This window comes from Lampetra fluviatilis, chromosome 29, assembly GCF_964198595.1.
Source record: "Lampetra fluviatilis chromosome 29, kcLamFluv1.1, whole genome shotgun sequence".
NCBI classification, from domain to species: domain Eukaryota; kingdom Metazoa; phylum Chordata; class Hyperoartia; order Petromyzontiformes; family Petromyzontidae; genus Lampetra; species Lampetra fluviatilis.
The window spans coordinates 12,192,172-12,208,655 of NC_136303.1; the positions used below are offsets into that span (position 1 = coordinate 12,192,172).

The following is a 16,484-nucleotide window of genomic DNA, read 5'->3' on the forward strand; positions in this document are numbered from 1 at the left end:
AATCCGGTAGCAATGTGCGTGTGTGAGAGCGACCAGATTAGTGCGACTATAATGGCGCGAATACCATTTCGAGATGCGGCTTATTTTCCGGAGTGTTTTACTTTCCGGAGGATACGGTACTGTACCATCATCATCACTACCACCACATGTATATCACTGCTCACTAAGACAGCAGCCCTTGGAGGGAGTGGAGCCGTAACGCGCGAGGAGTCCGACGGTTATGTGGCAACTCGGAGGGGCTGCACTTTGCACCGCCACACCCTCGCCACCTCATCGCCCTTTGACGACGTTCACCCTGAAACCTATCCCCAGTTTCCTCCCGGTATTGAACCCTTCTCCCTAGCCCTCTGCCGCAACACCCGAGGAGCCCGCATTCGCTTTTACAAAAATGGAACTTGGCATTACTGCGCGTATCTTCATCCTGTTGGCTCTGTCGAGTAAGTTTTGCCTTTTACAATACACATCACCATTGCCAGCGTCGTGTGATTATACACGGCACGTGTGATGCTCGTGTCCGCATATGCTTGTGTTCATACGATCATGTACAGTGCCGTGTAGTAGGTGTTCTGATTCATTGAAACACGCGCGTGTTTATGCTACAGAAGTTACGGATATGTATGGGTGTCAGGGTGCCGAGATGTTAACTACCTCGCCTGGTATACAGGAGGTCGTGGGTTTTATCCCGACACTGAAACTGCTTTTTGTGTTGTTGTGCTTCACTCGCACCTCCGATTAGCGCGTTTGACTACGTACGGTGCGAAAAAGGTTCAACATACATGCCTGTATATTTGGAGTTTGTATGTCTCTCTCCCCGTGATAGGGTGGCTTTCTATTCGAGTCCTCCGGGTTTTCCCTCCACATTAAGAAACACGCGTTTAGAGTATTTGTCTACAAAACATGTCCATGATGAGCCACTTCGTTGAGCTATCATTTGTGGCCAAGTCGCTTATGTGAAAGAGCTGTATAGCTGAGTGGGCCTTACCTGGTAAAATAAAAAGTTTAGGAAAATTGGTGATGAGAGTTCAGATTCGTTTTGTGGGCCAACATAGAAACAAACACCCAGCACATTCGTCAATGAAACTTCCCTTAAAGACGGGCATTAGTAGGCGATGTTCCTGAACAGAAAACAATAACGACTGCAATAAAACTGTAATGGTATATGGGCCACAGCATGGCGCGCCAATAATCAGAGTGCACATAAAACGGTGAAGAGATACAGGCTTAGTATTCGCACCTCCGATTAGCACAGTTAGTTACGTACTATGCGAAAGAAGTTCAACATAGACATGCCGAGAGACAGAAATATGGACGCGTGGATTGGAGAACACACGCAGCTGAACGGCATCATATTGACTGTTAAGAGCAGGGGAGGCCTTCATCCACTAGTGAATTGAGCATGGCTGATGATGAACAGATTCCCAACATGCACCTCTCCGTGCTTCTTGGCCCACGTTTCAGCTCTGGTGCCGGAGTCGTCGCCAGCGTGCGCCTTTGTGTAACGGGTGCGACCATACAGGCAATGCGCACCGATTGATACCTCCATATTGGTTAATTGTTCCTCGTTGGAAAAGCGTGTGGTCCAAAAGCGCTCCTGTTGTTACTCGTCTGTTTTCTTAAATCCTGGTCTGTCTTCAAATCATTGCTCACTTTGTGTTGCAAAAACTGCTCTGTATATCATTCATCTACATCAGGGGTCAGCAACCAAAAAAACAAGAAGTTATTTTTCGGAATTTGGTAAGAAAAAAACGTCATATTTTCAAGAGCCGCAATGCACCGTGTGGCGAATACGAGACGGTGGTCCTTAATAAATGACGTCACAAAGCAGTCCCTGAAGAGCCGCACGCGGCTTCGGAGCCGCAGGCTGCCGACCCCTGGCCCTACATCAACCCGCTCTGATCACAAAATGGTGAGGTATGGATTTAAAGCTTTCGTGACTGCAGGGATTCATCTTCTTGGTTCTTTCGGTAAAGTCACGTAGAAGGGAAGTAATAAAATAATAAAAATAAAACGTAAAATAATTCTCACGACGTTTCGGCCACAACGCAAGCAGCCGTCGGGGAGACACTGTCTCCCCGACAGACCTGGTCTTCACCTGAGGACGGCTGCTTGCGTTGTGGCCGAAACGTCGTGAGAATTATTTTATGTTTTATTTTTATTATTTTATTACTTCCCTTCTACGTGACTTTACCGAAAGAACCAAGAAGATGGTGAGGTATGGTCAAACAACCCCATGATCAACACGGAGTGCGGAGGTAGGCCTTCATATACTCGGTGAGTGTTGGCCGATACGTGGCTCGCAAGCAATTATGTTGTGAACCTCAGGATAAATAAGAACACTGATATCATAGCTCATCGGATACCTCCAGTAAAAATACAAATTCTGATTCTCGTTACGGCTGATGGCAAATTAAACAGCCCCGACGAGAAGTCTATTCATTAAAACACCATGTGATACTCTTGCGCGCATGAAGGCCAATGCTCGTGTCGAGCAATGTCGGCTAGCCACGACGAGAGGGCTTCAGGTGAGAGTTCGTCTCGTTTTAGCGATTCGGCCACCAGGGCTCAGCAACCAGCCGCATGCGGCTCTTTAAGGACTGCTTCGTGACGTCGTTTATTAAGGACAGTCTACTCTTCACATTGCATTGCGGCTCTTGAAATATTGAGTTTTTTTTTGTTAGCAACGAGTCCCTGACAGGCGGAGGAGGGATTTTACACGAACCTCGACTCGACCCAATGGCAATGCCACCAGTAGCGTAACGAGCATGGGGGCAGAGCTACGAGTTGGGGCCCCCTTGACAACCACCATGAGAACAACAACTTTTTTAAAACGCGGTTTAAATTTATTTCCACGAAAATGCTGTTTAATATTAATTGATTTCGAGCAGTAACGTTTGGCTTCCGTAAATTGTGCATAGCATGTTTGTTTATATGTAGTTGTCAAAGTGTAACCAGGTGGACAAGCAGAGCTGTCGTGGCTGTATTTTCCAAAGACGGAGCGCCCCCTACAGCGTTAAATGGTCGAGACCTTGATTGGAAAGATGATGTGACTAGGCAAGAGGAGCCGCGATATTTAATAGCCTAGATGCGAACATACGAGACAAATCAAATATTGGGGCCCCATCTGACCGATTGCCGCACTCCCTGAACTTATAATGTCGTTACTACGCCACTGGGTGCCGCACAATGGCCAAACCGATGGCAAGAGGCGACTCGTTTGATCGCTGCTCCGCAGCGCCACCGCTGCTCACCTGTGCACTCACGAACAGCGCCGGCAGGCGCGGGTCAATCTACTGTGATCGACCCCTCTGCCAGCAGTCACAACGGCGCATGTGTCAGCTGTGAACCAGCGCTGTGTGGAGGCAGCGGCGAGGGTTGGTGGATCACCGCACACACAGACGTTGTGAAACTCCCTTCTGCGTGGGTGTCGAAGAGGTGACATGCCGTGGCACGCAAGGAGACGGCGGTACAGCAAGTGGACTAATCGTCATCTGGTGTAGACCAAGACAGTTTCAAAGACAAAGTATATATTATCAGAGCGTGTTTGTTTACATGTTCACCACTAGTACGTGTGGTTAATGCTGATTTGTATTCCTTGCAAAAGGTTTATATTTGGTGTTTGAACATCTTAACACCTGTTTAATTGCCAGAAAGGGTCAAACCTATTCTTATTTTTTCATACTTTTGTAATGAGAGAGCGCCACCTGGGGGGGTTACAGGGGACATCTGCATGGTAACCAGAATCCAATCTGGAGTACGGATTCGATCTAGGCCAAAGGTACGGGCAGAGCAACGGGGAATATACAGAAACCATCCAGAGGGTTCCACGTGGGGCGTGGCTGTAGGCGGAGCTCAGCTCCGCCGGGAGGCAAATCAGCGGAGGCAGGAGAGGACTCGAGGTCGGTGTAGGAAGCCTCGGGTCCGGACTGCATCGCCGCTCTACCTCTCCTCACCAACGACTACGTGGCGAACCCCCAGCGAAGCATCATCTCTTCCGGGCACGCCGCCAGCTAGCGGCGTGAACGGAGAGAGAGGGAGAGGCGTGCCGCGGCAGCAGACGGAGGCGGATCGTCAAGGCAGCGGGGGAAGCGAGGGAGAGAGAGAGCGCGGAGTTGTGCAGACATTCTGTTGAATTAAAGACACCAGTGAAGAGTCGTTGTGGAAGTCGTTTATTACACTTTGATACCGGCAAAAAGGTCCCATTTTGTAGTTGCTCATCCCGAGCTATAAATGCTCTGATAGTGCATTGTCCTTGTACTGTTCATCTTTTTGCGTTCTCTGGTCTGACACTGGTGAGACTAGGCCCTAAAGAAGGCTGTCTCTAGTTTGGCCAATCAGTTTCAAAGACTGCATATATTATCAGAACATGTTTTGTTTGCATGTTCACAATAAGTACGTGTGCTTTATGCAGACTTGATTCCTTGCAAAAGGTATCTATTTGGCGTTTGAACATCTTAACACCTGTTTTATTGCCAGAAATGGTAAAACCTATGCTTATTTTTTCATACTTCAATACTGGCAAAAAGGTCCCATTTTGTAACTGTCATCTGTTCACATATGCGCAGGGCTAGACCGTTGCCCCCTCGCGCAATCTGTGGGCTTTCTCTGGCTGCTCTGGTTTCCTCCCATTTGTATAAGAAACAACTCATCATTAACATCTTAAACATATACAATTAAAAACCCAATGTAGGACCCTCCTAAAAAATGTATCATTGGACTCAGCGTGGCTTTCCTGGATAAATACGCAAATACATAAATGTGAAGGTATTGATATATAATATATTAATTAGTGTTATTAATATGAAGAAACCAGTAGCAATCCCCAAAGACAAAGATCCCCCTTATATCTTGACTTAAAGCTATCGTGACCGCAGGAATTCATATTCTTGGGTCTTTCGGTAAAGTCACGTAGATAGGTTCAAAGTCACGTAGATAGGTTCACGGAGATAGGTCCTTTTAACCTATCTACGTGACTTTATCGAAAGACCCAATAATATGAATCCCCCTTCTAACCTTGACAGGCTGTTGGGGCAAGTGCTGTTAGCAAGTAGAAGACCGACATGGCACACAATAGGTGTGGGTGGCAAGCACCACATCTCCCTAGTGGCGATGTTTACACACCGCACCAGGTACTCATTTGAGGTTGAATTGACCTGTGATAGGAGCACCATCAAACACCATTACACAATAATGTCGACCATCTTGAACAGTCGCTGCTGGCGGTGATTGTTAGAACATAACCAGCCCTCCACAGTCCCCCACTCACTCTCTGAGTCACTCCACAACGTCTGTATTGTACGTACTATGTTGAACTTGTATCGCACCATACGTAGCCAACCGTGCTAACTGGAGGTGCGGTAGTGTCGGTCATGACAGTTGTTCGACCGTTCTTCGCCACGCTGGTTAGTATTGGTTGGCAAAGTTGATGTCTATCACTCGACTGTGAGCTGCGACGATGATCGGCCCGTGGCTGAACGCTTGTGTGCCGCGTGATAATGCCATTTGTTTGGCTGTGTTGGGCGGTGAAGGGCCTCGTTACGTGAGAAAACCTAAACAAAATTATCGCGGATATTGTCTGCGAACGCCTCCTTCCTGTCCTGCACGTTGCTGTGCAGAAACGCATCGCACTGCGCTCCCGTCTCCGTGCATCCCGTAGTCCAAACACGGTGCCTTTTCGCAGGTGCCGTGGCCGATGCCGCGAACATTGAAATAGTGATGGAAGAACTGGTGGAGGTGGTGGTCGGGCAGCAGCTGGTGTTGCCGTGCTCCTGGAGCGTGGCGACCGGCCGCTCCAACATCGACGATCCGGATCTCGGCTGGTTCATCGTGAGTGAGGAGCGCAAGCGGGGAACCCTCGCACAATAGCGGGAGGGCGTGAGCAGCCTGCCCGCGGCACCACGTGGCATTGTACTCACGCTTCGCCCAACTGCCTCCTGGTAGCCCTCTATGGGTGGCGAGATGTTAACGACCTCGCTTAGTATACAGAAGGTCGTGGGTTCGATCCCGAACTAGACGCCTGTATATTTGGAGTTTTCGTGTTCTCCCCGCTGCTATACATTTCCACGTGATGATAAGTCACTTCTTTGAGCTATAATTTGTGGGGTCACTTCTGAAAAAAAGAGCTATATAGCTCAGTTAGCCCTACCTGGTAAAACATTTATAATTTTGTTTAATTTCATATTTGTTGCTGTGTTAGGGTCCGGTACTATAAGGGCCCTGCGTCGGTTGCTCTGCTATGGCGTTTTGCGATTGCAGAGGGACGGAACGACCCGGACAAGAATTTACTACAAGGGGGGTGGCATACAGAAGGCCGACAACGTCATAAATTACCTGGGCCGCGTCTCCATCAAAGACGAGTTCACGCTGGTGGTCGACAGCGCCTTACCGATCGACTCGCGCCCATTCACCTGCCAGGTGTCTGGCGGACCCGATGGGCTGAGTGAGGGAAGGACCAAGGTCTTCGTCTACTGTGAGTCTCTCGCCAGAGCTTCATTTGGCTCACTCGACATTCACTCTACCCAGAATGCCGCTGGGCGGGCTGGCCGGGCGATCTTGTGCAGTTTGTCGAGTCTGTTTACAACAGAGCAAATTGCAATGCGCGTCATAAAAAAGATAGCGTGTAAATAAAAATCTCAGCTTGGAATAGGGATTATTGGCATACGGCACTACCACTAGGGTAGAAGGTACGTCTATCCATAAAAAGCCTACATTATTGTACTCTTTGAGTCTTTAATCCTATAAACAGGTTCGGAACAGTCAGGTGAGATGATGCATGCCGCGCACGTTCCCGGAGCAGCGTTCCCGATTGTTCCTCATACCTGTCAACCCATACGGTTTACCCCGTATTAATGTACAGGGAAATTAAGTTTTCAGGTCCATACGGTATACAGCCGTTTAAATACGGGCAATATTTATTTGTCTTATTTGTTCGTGTTTCTCCCTTGTGATGGGACTTTGTAGGATGAACGTTGAGATTTATAATGGCACGGTTTGACCAATAAGGTCTGAATTGGTCTGTAATAAGGTAGGCACTGATAAGGGGTTGACAGGTATGGTTCCGGCAGAAATTGACACTGATATTGGGATACCTCTTATAGCGCTGCCTCTCATCATGCTGTGCTGCTGTTATGCTCTCTGGGTCACGCCCCCATATATGGAACTGGGCGTGGCGTCGCCCCTAGGGGCGTGCCCGTGCCCATACATAGTCTTGTGGAACCTGAATCAGGTGTCTTTTATCGAATTTGCTCGCGGTCGATCCGACAGCCACGTTAGATTATCGATTCATCGAGGGTTAATCACAGCATCGATTCATTAGCGATCCGTGGATCTATCAATCCCAATATTTAGTACAATACAGCTTCCCGCGGAACGTGTTTACAGCAGCCCGTGGTTAATCTTACACAAGCTACGGTCGAATGCACTGGTGAGTTTATAACTTAATGTATTTTTTTTTCATTTCATCATTAAAAGTAATTTTTTCATCTTTAAAATTCCTTCATACACTTATCATGTGTACAGTATCATTTTTAAGGCTGTTACATATACCCAGACGAAGTCCTCATATTGCTCAAAGGTTAAACAAAAAAATATAGCGGTAAGGAACGCATCTCGATTGAAACCACTTTGTAGTGACCTCCTATAGCATTGTTTCGTCATAGCGCTTCGTGTAGCCAGAACGCATCCAGAGCGCTATGGGAGGTTTGCCTGTACGGGGAAAAGTGGTCTTGATGCTTTCCGTTAGAGTCGACGAGTCGCTGTTGCTGAACTTTAAACGATAGCCGTTTGTGAACAAGAAGAGAGCCCCCCTGTGGTTGGCGCTCACGTTCACTTCCCGTCGGCTTTGCGCCCGTCGTTAAAGCGCCCTCTCTCTTCCGACGTGGGCGTCATTCGACAGGGCCACACCCATGAATACTGCCTACGATGATGACCGTCACAGCACGGTGTATGGAATGAACCAGTGGCGGCTCCTGCAAAATCTCTCAGGGGGGGCAAATGTCTGGATGATTGATAAGGATAAGGTCCACCCATGCAATGGATAAATTAACAGCTTAAGCATGTAAAGGCAACTTCACTTCTTTAATATTAATGAAAAATAAAGTGACTTACAATACATCTGGTTTGTTTCTATACTCACTATTAAAACAAACCACTCAAGTTTCTTTTATTAAAGATTCCACTAGGTGGCAACAAATTATATTGTTGGATGAAACGTGCTTACGTATGATGACGTAAGCACGTATGATGACGTAAGCACGTTAGGGCGAGCCCTCCCGGAAGCCATAGAGAATGCATTGCAGCGCCCCCGTTCGAAAAAAAACATCTTTGAATGTAAGTCTATGGGACCACTCGGGGCGATTCTCAGCTGGAGGGAAATCGCCCAAAAAGAGGCGGTACTCCACAGAACGTAGCATGACGCTGATTGGACTATATCCAGAGGCACAGTGACGGCTAGCGTGACTCTGTGGTTGAATGACATTGGTGGTGCGTCGCCCAATCGCCCTAATGAAGAAACCGCCCCTGGAATGAACGTGCCATGGTGGCGATATGTTAACGCTCTCGCCTGGTATACATGGAGGTCGTGGGTTCGATCCCAGCCCTGACGCCTGCTGTATAATTTGAGTTTGCATTATTCTCTCCCCGTTGTCGCGTGCATTTTTCTCCGGGTTCTCCGGTTTTCCCCTCCACATTTAGAATCAACGTCACGCGTTTGGAGTATTTGGCTGCTGTACATTTCCACGTGATGATGAGCCGCTTCGTTGAGCTATCATTTGTTGTCAGGTCGTTTATAAAAAAACAAGTAAACCCATAAAAACAAAGTTTTTCACTATAAATCCTTTATATGCGTGGCGGCTAGAGTCTTCTCGTCCTCTGGCTTGAGATGGCTGCCACCTATGGGTCAGATGATTGTCTGCCAGTATTAAACAATTGTTAATTAAATATTTAATTTGTTTTCCCTAAACAGTGTAAAATTTTGGAAAATATTGTTCACGAAAATGAATTGTCACACACAACGAGTCTGTGTGGAAAATGTCAGCTCGATTGGATCACGGGAAGTGGGTTAAAAAACGAGCGAAAGATTTGCACGGTCCTAAGCAAGCAAGTGAACTTAATATAAAGGATTTTAAAATATATTCGCCTGTGGAGGACGCGGGGATCGATCCCGTGACCTTTGGCATGGGAAGCGAGGGCGCTACCAACTGCGCTACTCCGCCACGGCCTGTGGAGGGGTTACGCTCTGGGCTCCTACACTGTGACGTTCAGCCAAAGCAATGAATGAGTTATATTTGAATAAATGTAAAATACAATTTTTTTGCCTAAAAAGTGTAAAATTTTTGAAAAATTTTTTCACGAACATTAATTGTCTCGCACAACGAGTCTGTGTGGAAAATGTCAGCTCGATTGGATCACGGGAAGTGGGTTAAAAAACGACCGAAAGATTTGCACGGTCGTAAGCAAGCAAGCACGTAAGCAAGCGAACTTAATATAAAGGATTTAAAAAGAGCTATATAGCTCAGTGGGCCTTACCTAGTAAAATATATTTTATAGTTTATAACATTACTTAAATTTTTTATTTATTTTACCAGGTTATTGAAATGTGTATATAAATTATAGTGAATGCACAGCCCTGCAAAGGCTTAATCATGCCACTAGAGGTAGCGCTAGATCAGGGGTCAGCAATCAAAATAACAAGAAACGCCAATAATTTTTTTCAAATTCTGTAAAAAAAACCTCAATATTTTAAGAGCCACAGCGTGTCTGAAAAACGTCACGAAGGTGTCCATAAAGAGCCACCACATGCAGCTCCGAGCCGCAGGTTGCAGACCCCTGCACTCGAGGCAGCGCTTGAGCTGCTCTCGAAGGTGTATGCTTGTGCACCCTTCGAGAATTATCGCACGCCTTGTAAAATGTGGGACTACCCATACTTTACCCCACCGCATGCGACCTGTGGATTAGCTTAGCTGAAGATATTCGTAATGCATCACGACGCTAAGTACAGATGCTCGTAGAGGCCTTCATGCGCGAGTCTTATACCGGGGGCCTTACGTCTCGGACGCGTCATGCCCGGCTGACGATTCCGACGACGTCACCGATCCCCGCCCATCACCTCCTGTTCAGCGGAACGCGTGGTAGAAACAGAGGTGAGATACTATTTTTGATTCTGCCGTCGGAACCGAGCGGTGGAGCGATGGAACCGATGCGCGGCAATCGGTCACCGCGGCGGTCCCGAAAGCCCAGCGCTACATGGGGTCAAAGTTTTGCAATGACGTCGATTTGTGCGCCTCCTATCGTTTCAGCTGAACTGGACGTGAAGATATCTGGAACGGCGGAGCCAGTTCAACTGACCGGAGAACTGACCGAGGTGAGAGGCTCCGCTCAATAATAGATGGACCGATTTGCGTTTTTTACCGATGGAGCCGCCCTCCTCTATGCCACCGCATCCCGGAGCCCTTCCCACACACAACACTGCACATTTGAAAGGGCACCCTGACAGGTAGCTGTCCCTGTGGCTGCCAGACGTCTCTGCACCTAGCTTGCGAGCGGGGCATTTATTTGTTTGTCAGCTGTGCCTGCTCGCAGTGCGTCGTTCCAGTTGAGTGATGTCATTTTTTTTTCAAGTTTGGCAAATCTGGATCATGATGCCGGCACACGATGGCTGCTACTACGTTTCGAATGATGTCAGGGAATCTGTAAGCAGACGCCGCGTATATTTATGGTTAGTACACAGGCCGCTACAATAACCGGCTATCATATGTGGCCAGGTTACTTCTCAAGAAGAGCTATATAGCTCAGTGGGCCCTACCTGGTAAATAAAACTTTAAAAAGTCATAATAGCAAGTATTTAAATTTCCTGTGAAGTAAATTGGCTCGGAGGAGGTGGAGCTGATTGTCCATGAACTGTGCTGTGAGCACCACGGTTTACTGTGGGGGGTTGATGAGGGCGGGGGGGTGGCGCAGAGAAGCTCCCGAGGTGTCGCTCCACTGCGTCGTGGTCGTAAGATGTGGTGCGAGCGATGCACATCTCACTTTGTTCCCTCCGTGCACACGTGATGCAGATCGCCAACTGCACGGTGGCGCATGTCTTCCCAAGGCCGACCATCACGTGGTACAAGGACGACGTACTTTTGAACACTTCTGCAGGTGCGGCAGGTGGCAGAGGAGTCAATTGCATATGTATCGGCATAAAACTACGATTTGGCCGAACCCAAAGTGAATACGGATCACAGTATTGGCCATGTTTTAAGTTGGCTCACGAAGGATCCCTCTCTGCCTTTGTGTCTTGAACGGCATTCAATAAGCGACCGGCAGAAAGTTTGAGCTCGTGGCGTCAATTGCGCCCTCCCTGCGCGAGCGTTGCTCTAACGGGGCAGCGCCCGCGAGCGGACCATCGCGCTTCGCCGTACCCACCAGGGTGGGGGGGGGGCAACGACGCGTTCACCTTCCCCCATGGGCGCCGCAGAGAAACGCAGCTGTTGCACGTCGTTCGGGGAGGCACGAGAGGCACGGGGGGCCCCCACTGCCTTCTTTCCCCGTGCACGAGCGTATGGTCGCAAATCGACGTTTGACCCTTTCACGACTGGTGCTTTAACGCCAAGCGGCCTGTCAGCTTTTCGTCCGTTTTTTCTCTCTTTCCGAAATAGACGTCAAAATTTCGATCGCGTCGCAAAAATTGGACCAAGGTTTCTTTTCCGTCACTTCCACCTTGAAGTACGTTCCCAAGAAGGCAGACCGGATATCGAGCTACCACTGTGTGGTCGACTACAAGATGCCCGGGCAAGCACGCTCAAAATCCTCGGAGAAGATTCGCATCACCCTGCACTGTGAGTCCTCTCCTGGGGCGGACAGACACGAGGGGGCGCGGGGCAACAGGGAACTGAACAAACTTTGTCCCTCTGGTTTCAATCACCACGCCCCGGGAGTTCAGCGCTTTGATTATGTCTGTGACACCACTGTGGCATCAGCAGCAGCAGAATCGTGCATATTTCCTCGATACTGGGAGCTATGCACTTTTAAACTTATTTTTGTGTTTACTTTGTTGTCCTTCCCCCCCTGCACCTCCGATTAGAATGGTTGGCTTCGTAGGGTGCGAAAGAAGTTCTGCATACATTCGTACAATTGTGCTCGTGATGAGAATGAGCTCTGTTACAGCATGGGAGTGCACTAAAAGCACACTAAGAGCATCCTAAGAGCATGCTAAGAGCACACGTGCGCGAAGGAACTTGTGGCTGAACCGCGTGCAGAGACTAAAGACCGAATTCTTAGCCATGGCTCGAGTGAGCCACGGCTCAATATCCATTCAACCACGCTGTGGATTCCCATGAGCCGAGCCCGAGTCGGAGCCAGATGAGCCAGAGCCAGAGCTGTAACTCAGAACGCGGCCCCCTAAACCCCAACAGACCCCGCGGAGGAGGTGGAGCTGATTGTGGCATCGCCGCCTTTGGGCATCAAGGAGAGAGACGACGTCCAGCTGAGGTGCCTCGCAGACGCCAATCCTCCGGCAATGATTGCGTTCTTCCAAGTGAGTGCGCCAACGGCCTCCGTGCACGCCCCCCCCATCCCCCGCACCCAACACCCTGCCGCCCGCCCACCCGTAACATCCGCGTGGGATGAGGGGGGCACAGGGGCCCGTGGAGGTACAGCGGAACGCCGCGTATCCGACCATCGCATACCCGCCCTGGCCCGAGTTGACCAACTCGTGCCCGGTGCGTTTTGGGTTTTTTTTGGATGCACGTTGGTGTGAATGGTCGCAGTTCTGTAGCTTGCTCGCAAAAGCTGGCCCCGGCACGCGGGGCGTGCGCTGTCGATCTCGCCTCCTTCTGGAGCACGGTCCAGCGTTTATAACATGGAAGTGGAATAAATGCGGTATGGGAGAGAGAGAGAGAGCACGGGCAGAGCCTGAGGATGGCCAGGCTGGCCAAGGGCACGGGTTCTTGCATATGACAGACGGGCGTACGGCTCCAGAATCGCTCGCACGCACAATGGCACCACTGGTAACCCCACGTGCACGCTGCCATCGTGGGAATTGTCTTGCGTACCTTCGAGAGATATCCAGGGGTATCTCCGGGAGGGGGGGGGGCCCTAATGGGGTGGTTCGCGTGACCTCTCGAAGCACCTCTGCCCTAGGAGGTGTGATGTTAACTACCTCGCCTGGTATGCAGGAGGTCTTGGGTTCTATCCCAACCCTAACGCATGCTGTATATTTGGAGTTTGCGTCTCTCTCCCCGTGATTGCGTGGATTTTTCTCAGGGTCCTTTGGTTGTTCCCCTCCACATTTAGAATCAACATCATACGTTTAGAGTGTTTGGCTGCGAGAAATTTCCAAGTGATAAGCCACTTTGTTTGAGCTATCATTTGTGGCGAGGTCGCTTCTGAAAAAGAGCGAGACAGCTCAGTGGGCCTTACCTGGTAAAACATACAATTTAGATAAAAACCATCTGCCCTAGGAGGTGTGATGGGAGCGATGTGACGATGCCTTGCGGGCATTCAACCAGCATCCTCTTTTCCCTAGGATGGCGTGCCGATCGAGCAGGACACCAGGAAGAATTGGCTCTTCATCCAGAAAGTGGGGCGCGATCGCACAGGCAGTTACTCCTGCGTTGCCTCGGGCAATGTGTTTGTGAATGGCTCTGAGGAACAAGTGTTGATCGCGGAAAAACGACTGGTGGTGAATTGTGAGTATCATTAAATGCGACACAATCGTATTTTGTATGTTGAGAGGAATGCAATATGTTGCACGTGAAGGTCCCCTAAAACATACTTCATGAAAGAGGATAACGTTGACAAAGTGCTGCCCCCTACTGCATGTGGAGCAAAGGTCACCCGACAGGATCTCAGAGGTAGCTCTGTGGTGTCCGTGTCCGCGGGCCGCTCTTTAACTGGACGGGGTGCGCTTCTCCGCGCAAGATCCAAGCGGACGCAACGGTGGCGAGAGACGTTAACTACCTTGTCTGATTTCGATTTAAAGCTTGTCTGGTATACAGGAGGTCGTAGATTCAATCCCGACCCTGACGCCTGCTGTATATTTGGAGTTGCATGTACTCTACTCCCCGTGGTTGCGTGGATATTTCTCCAGCTCCTCCGGTTTTCCCCTCCACATATATAATCAACATGTGTTTAGAGTGCTTGGCTGCTATAAGTTTCCACACAAGCCACTTCGTTGAGCTTTCGCTTGTGGTGGCCAGGTCACTTCTGGCGAAGAGCTGCCCAGCAGCTCAGTGGGGCCTTTCCTGCTAAAATCAGAAATAGTTGCGTCGTTTTTTTATGTATTCTCTGTCTCGTGACGTCAGAGATAGGCGCAGTGGGGATTACCCCGGGGGGAGGACAAAAAAACGAAAACAAACTATAAAAGACCTCGGTCTTGGCCTTCTTCCGAGTGGAATAATTTAATTATGGATTTGAAGCTTTCGTGACTGCAAGGATTCATACTCTTAGGTTTTTTTCGGTAAAGTCACGTAGGTAAAAATTAAAATAAAACATTTAAATAATAGAAATAAAATAATAAATCACGACGTTTCGGAGGCAACACAAGCTTCCTTCATCAGGTGTAAAAAGGCACAGCAAAATAACTGTAGTGGGAGTTATTTGTGATGGGGCATTAATATATAGGGTAAGAGGAGGGGGGAGGAGCCAAGGGGGACGAGGTGCAGAATTGGGGGGGTTGGGGTGTGGGCGGAGCCAGGAAGGTGAAGGTGGTACTAAAAGACGGCGTCACCGTCCATTTCGCCGCCCTTTGTTACCACCTCCACCTTCCTGGCTCCACCCACACCCCAACCCCCCCCCATCCTGCACCAGTCCCCCTTGGCTCCTCCCTCCTCCTCTTACCCTATATGGAATAATTTAGTGGCGCCAATCGCATCTTCTGATTAGCCGTGTGAATATGAGATCGACATCTCGCTCATCCCAGCATTAGAGACAAAGACCCCCCCCCCCCCCCCGTGTAGCCTGTAACAGACTGTCGGTGCAAGTTCTGTTCGTGAGTAGCAGCTCCTATGAAGGCCAGCATGGTACCAGAGGGGGCCGGTGGCCACCACTACATCTGGTCGCCTTTGTCTCCCAGTGGTGATGTTTACATGCCGCACTAGGTACTCATTTGAGGCTGAGCCGACCTAGGGGAGGCCCAGCACCGGTTCAGATAATCGTCAATGATGTTGGCTGTGAGCAGGAATTGAACTCGGGCCACTACACCACCGCTGCCCACATCTCCCTCATCCCAACATTCACGACTTCTGCTGAAGAATTTTGACAGAGTGGAACGTGGGCCCACGCGGCGCTATGGCCACTCTTGACCCCCTGCGCCCTCTTCTGATCTCGTCATCTCTCGAGCCACCAGCGCTGCCACCACCGCCACCACCACCGCCGCCGCCACCACTAAAACCACCACCGCCGCTACCGCCAAATCATGGAACCCACGACCTCCTGTATACTAGGCGAGGGAATTAATATCTCGGCAGTGCAGTATCCTGCGAACATTTAGCAGGACTCTCCTGAAAGAGAGCGTTGAGTCTCGGTGAGGCTTTCCTGGGTAAACAATCAGAAAAAAAAATAAAGAAGTCTCAGATGTATTTCTACTGACGGATCATAAGTGGAACTGTTGGCGTGTGCTTTCCGCGCCTGTCCTAACACCCTCTCCAGACATCGACTCGCTCACCACGACGTTGAATCCACCCGAAGTGGTCATGGTTGGACGGCAGTTCGAAGCCACTTGTACATTGGCGGCAAATCCCGAGCTGCAGGGCATCTACTCATGGAAAAAGGTGAGATGATCGCCAACACAGTCACTCGATGTCATGAGGATTTTGCGACAACGACGGCGGCAATCGCGACGATGTTCGGTTTTGGTGCTGCGTCGCTCGAGGAGCCACGGCGAGCCGCGAGGCAGTAGCCACGGAGTCGTGAGTTGGTGCCACGGGCAAATCCTTAAGCTCTGCAGTCCTCGATATATTAAGTATTTGTTACGGATTAAAACATTTTCCGTAAATACCCTGATGTATGAGGCGCGCGCGTGGCACGTTCAGCGAACGTTGAAGGCGAGCTGAAGGTGCGTTGCGGCAGTTGTTTGCAGTAAGCACGTGTGACGTGGCCAAACGCGTCGGTGTGTAAAGCGAGCTCGCATCCCAAACGTAACTATGCGTCTACCCGCACGCACGCACGGAAGGTAGACAAACGCGCGGTACATTAGCGCATGGTACCTGTGAGCGTGCGGTACCTGTGTACCGCGTGCTCGGTTGTGTACATCAAAAATGCCCACAGGTCTACCTTCCCTACATATTTTGTGAGTGAACGCTGCCATGGCGAGATATTTGCATCTGGGAATGTGTTACAGATGACCTACACATGGGGAAAGGAGTTTTGGGATCAGTTTAAGTTACGACAATGGTAACATAACTTAGTGCAGTCTGTTTTCTATATAATGCGTCTTGTTGTTTTCATGAGGCAAATCGGATAAAACACGATGAATGTATTAAGGAACACATTTTTTATAACGCGGA

General features: G+C 49.5%; 1 protein-coding gene across 1 annotated transcript in view; it reads left to right on the plus strand.

Annotated features, from left to right (window-relative positions):
* The first annotated feature begins 357 nt into the window (after positions 1-357).
* The window catches only part of LOC144942898 (CD166 antigen-like), a 34,348-nt gene continuing 18,221 nt past the window's right edge, over positions 358-16,484 (plus strand). The window contains exons 1-9 of the mRNA XM_078869900.1: positions 358-437; positions 5,678-5,823; positions 6,253-6,466; positions 10,293-10,357; positions 11,052-11,136; positions 11,637-11,816; positions 12,393-12,514; positions 13,505-13,667; positions 15,628-15,749. Of these exons, the coding sequence (XP_078726026.1) occupies positions 389-437; positions 5,678-5,823; positions 6,253-6,466; positions 10,293-10,357; positions 11,052-11,136; positions 11,637-11,816; positions 12,393-12,514; positions 13,505-13,667; positions 15,628-15,749 (1,146 nt within the window). The 5' untranslated portion in view covers positions 358-388. The remainder of the gene's footprint in view (positions 438-5,677; positions 5,824-6,252; positions 6,467-10,292; positions 10,358-11,051; positions 11,137-11,636; positions 11,817-12,392; positions 12,515-13,504; positions 13,668-15,627; positions 15,750-16,484) is intronic.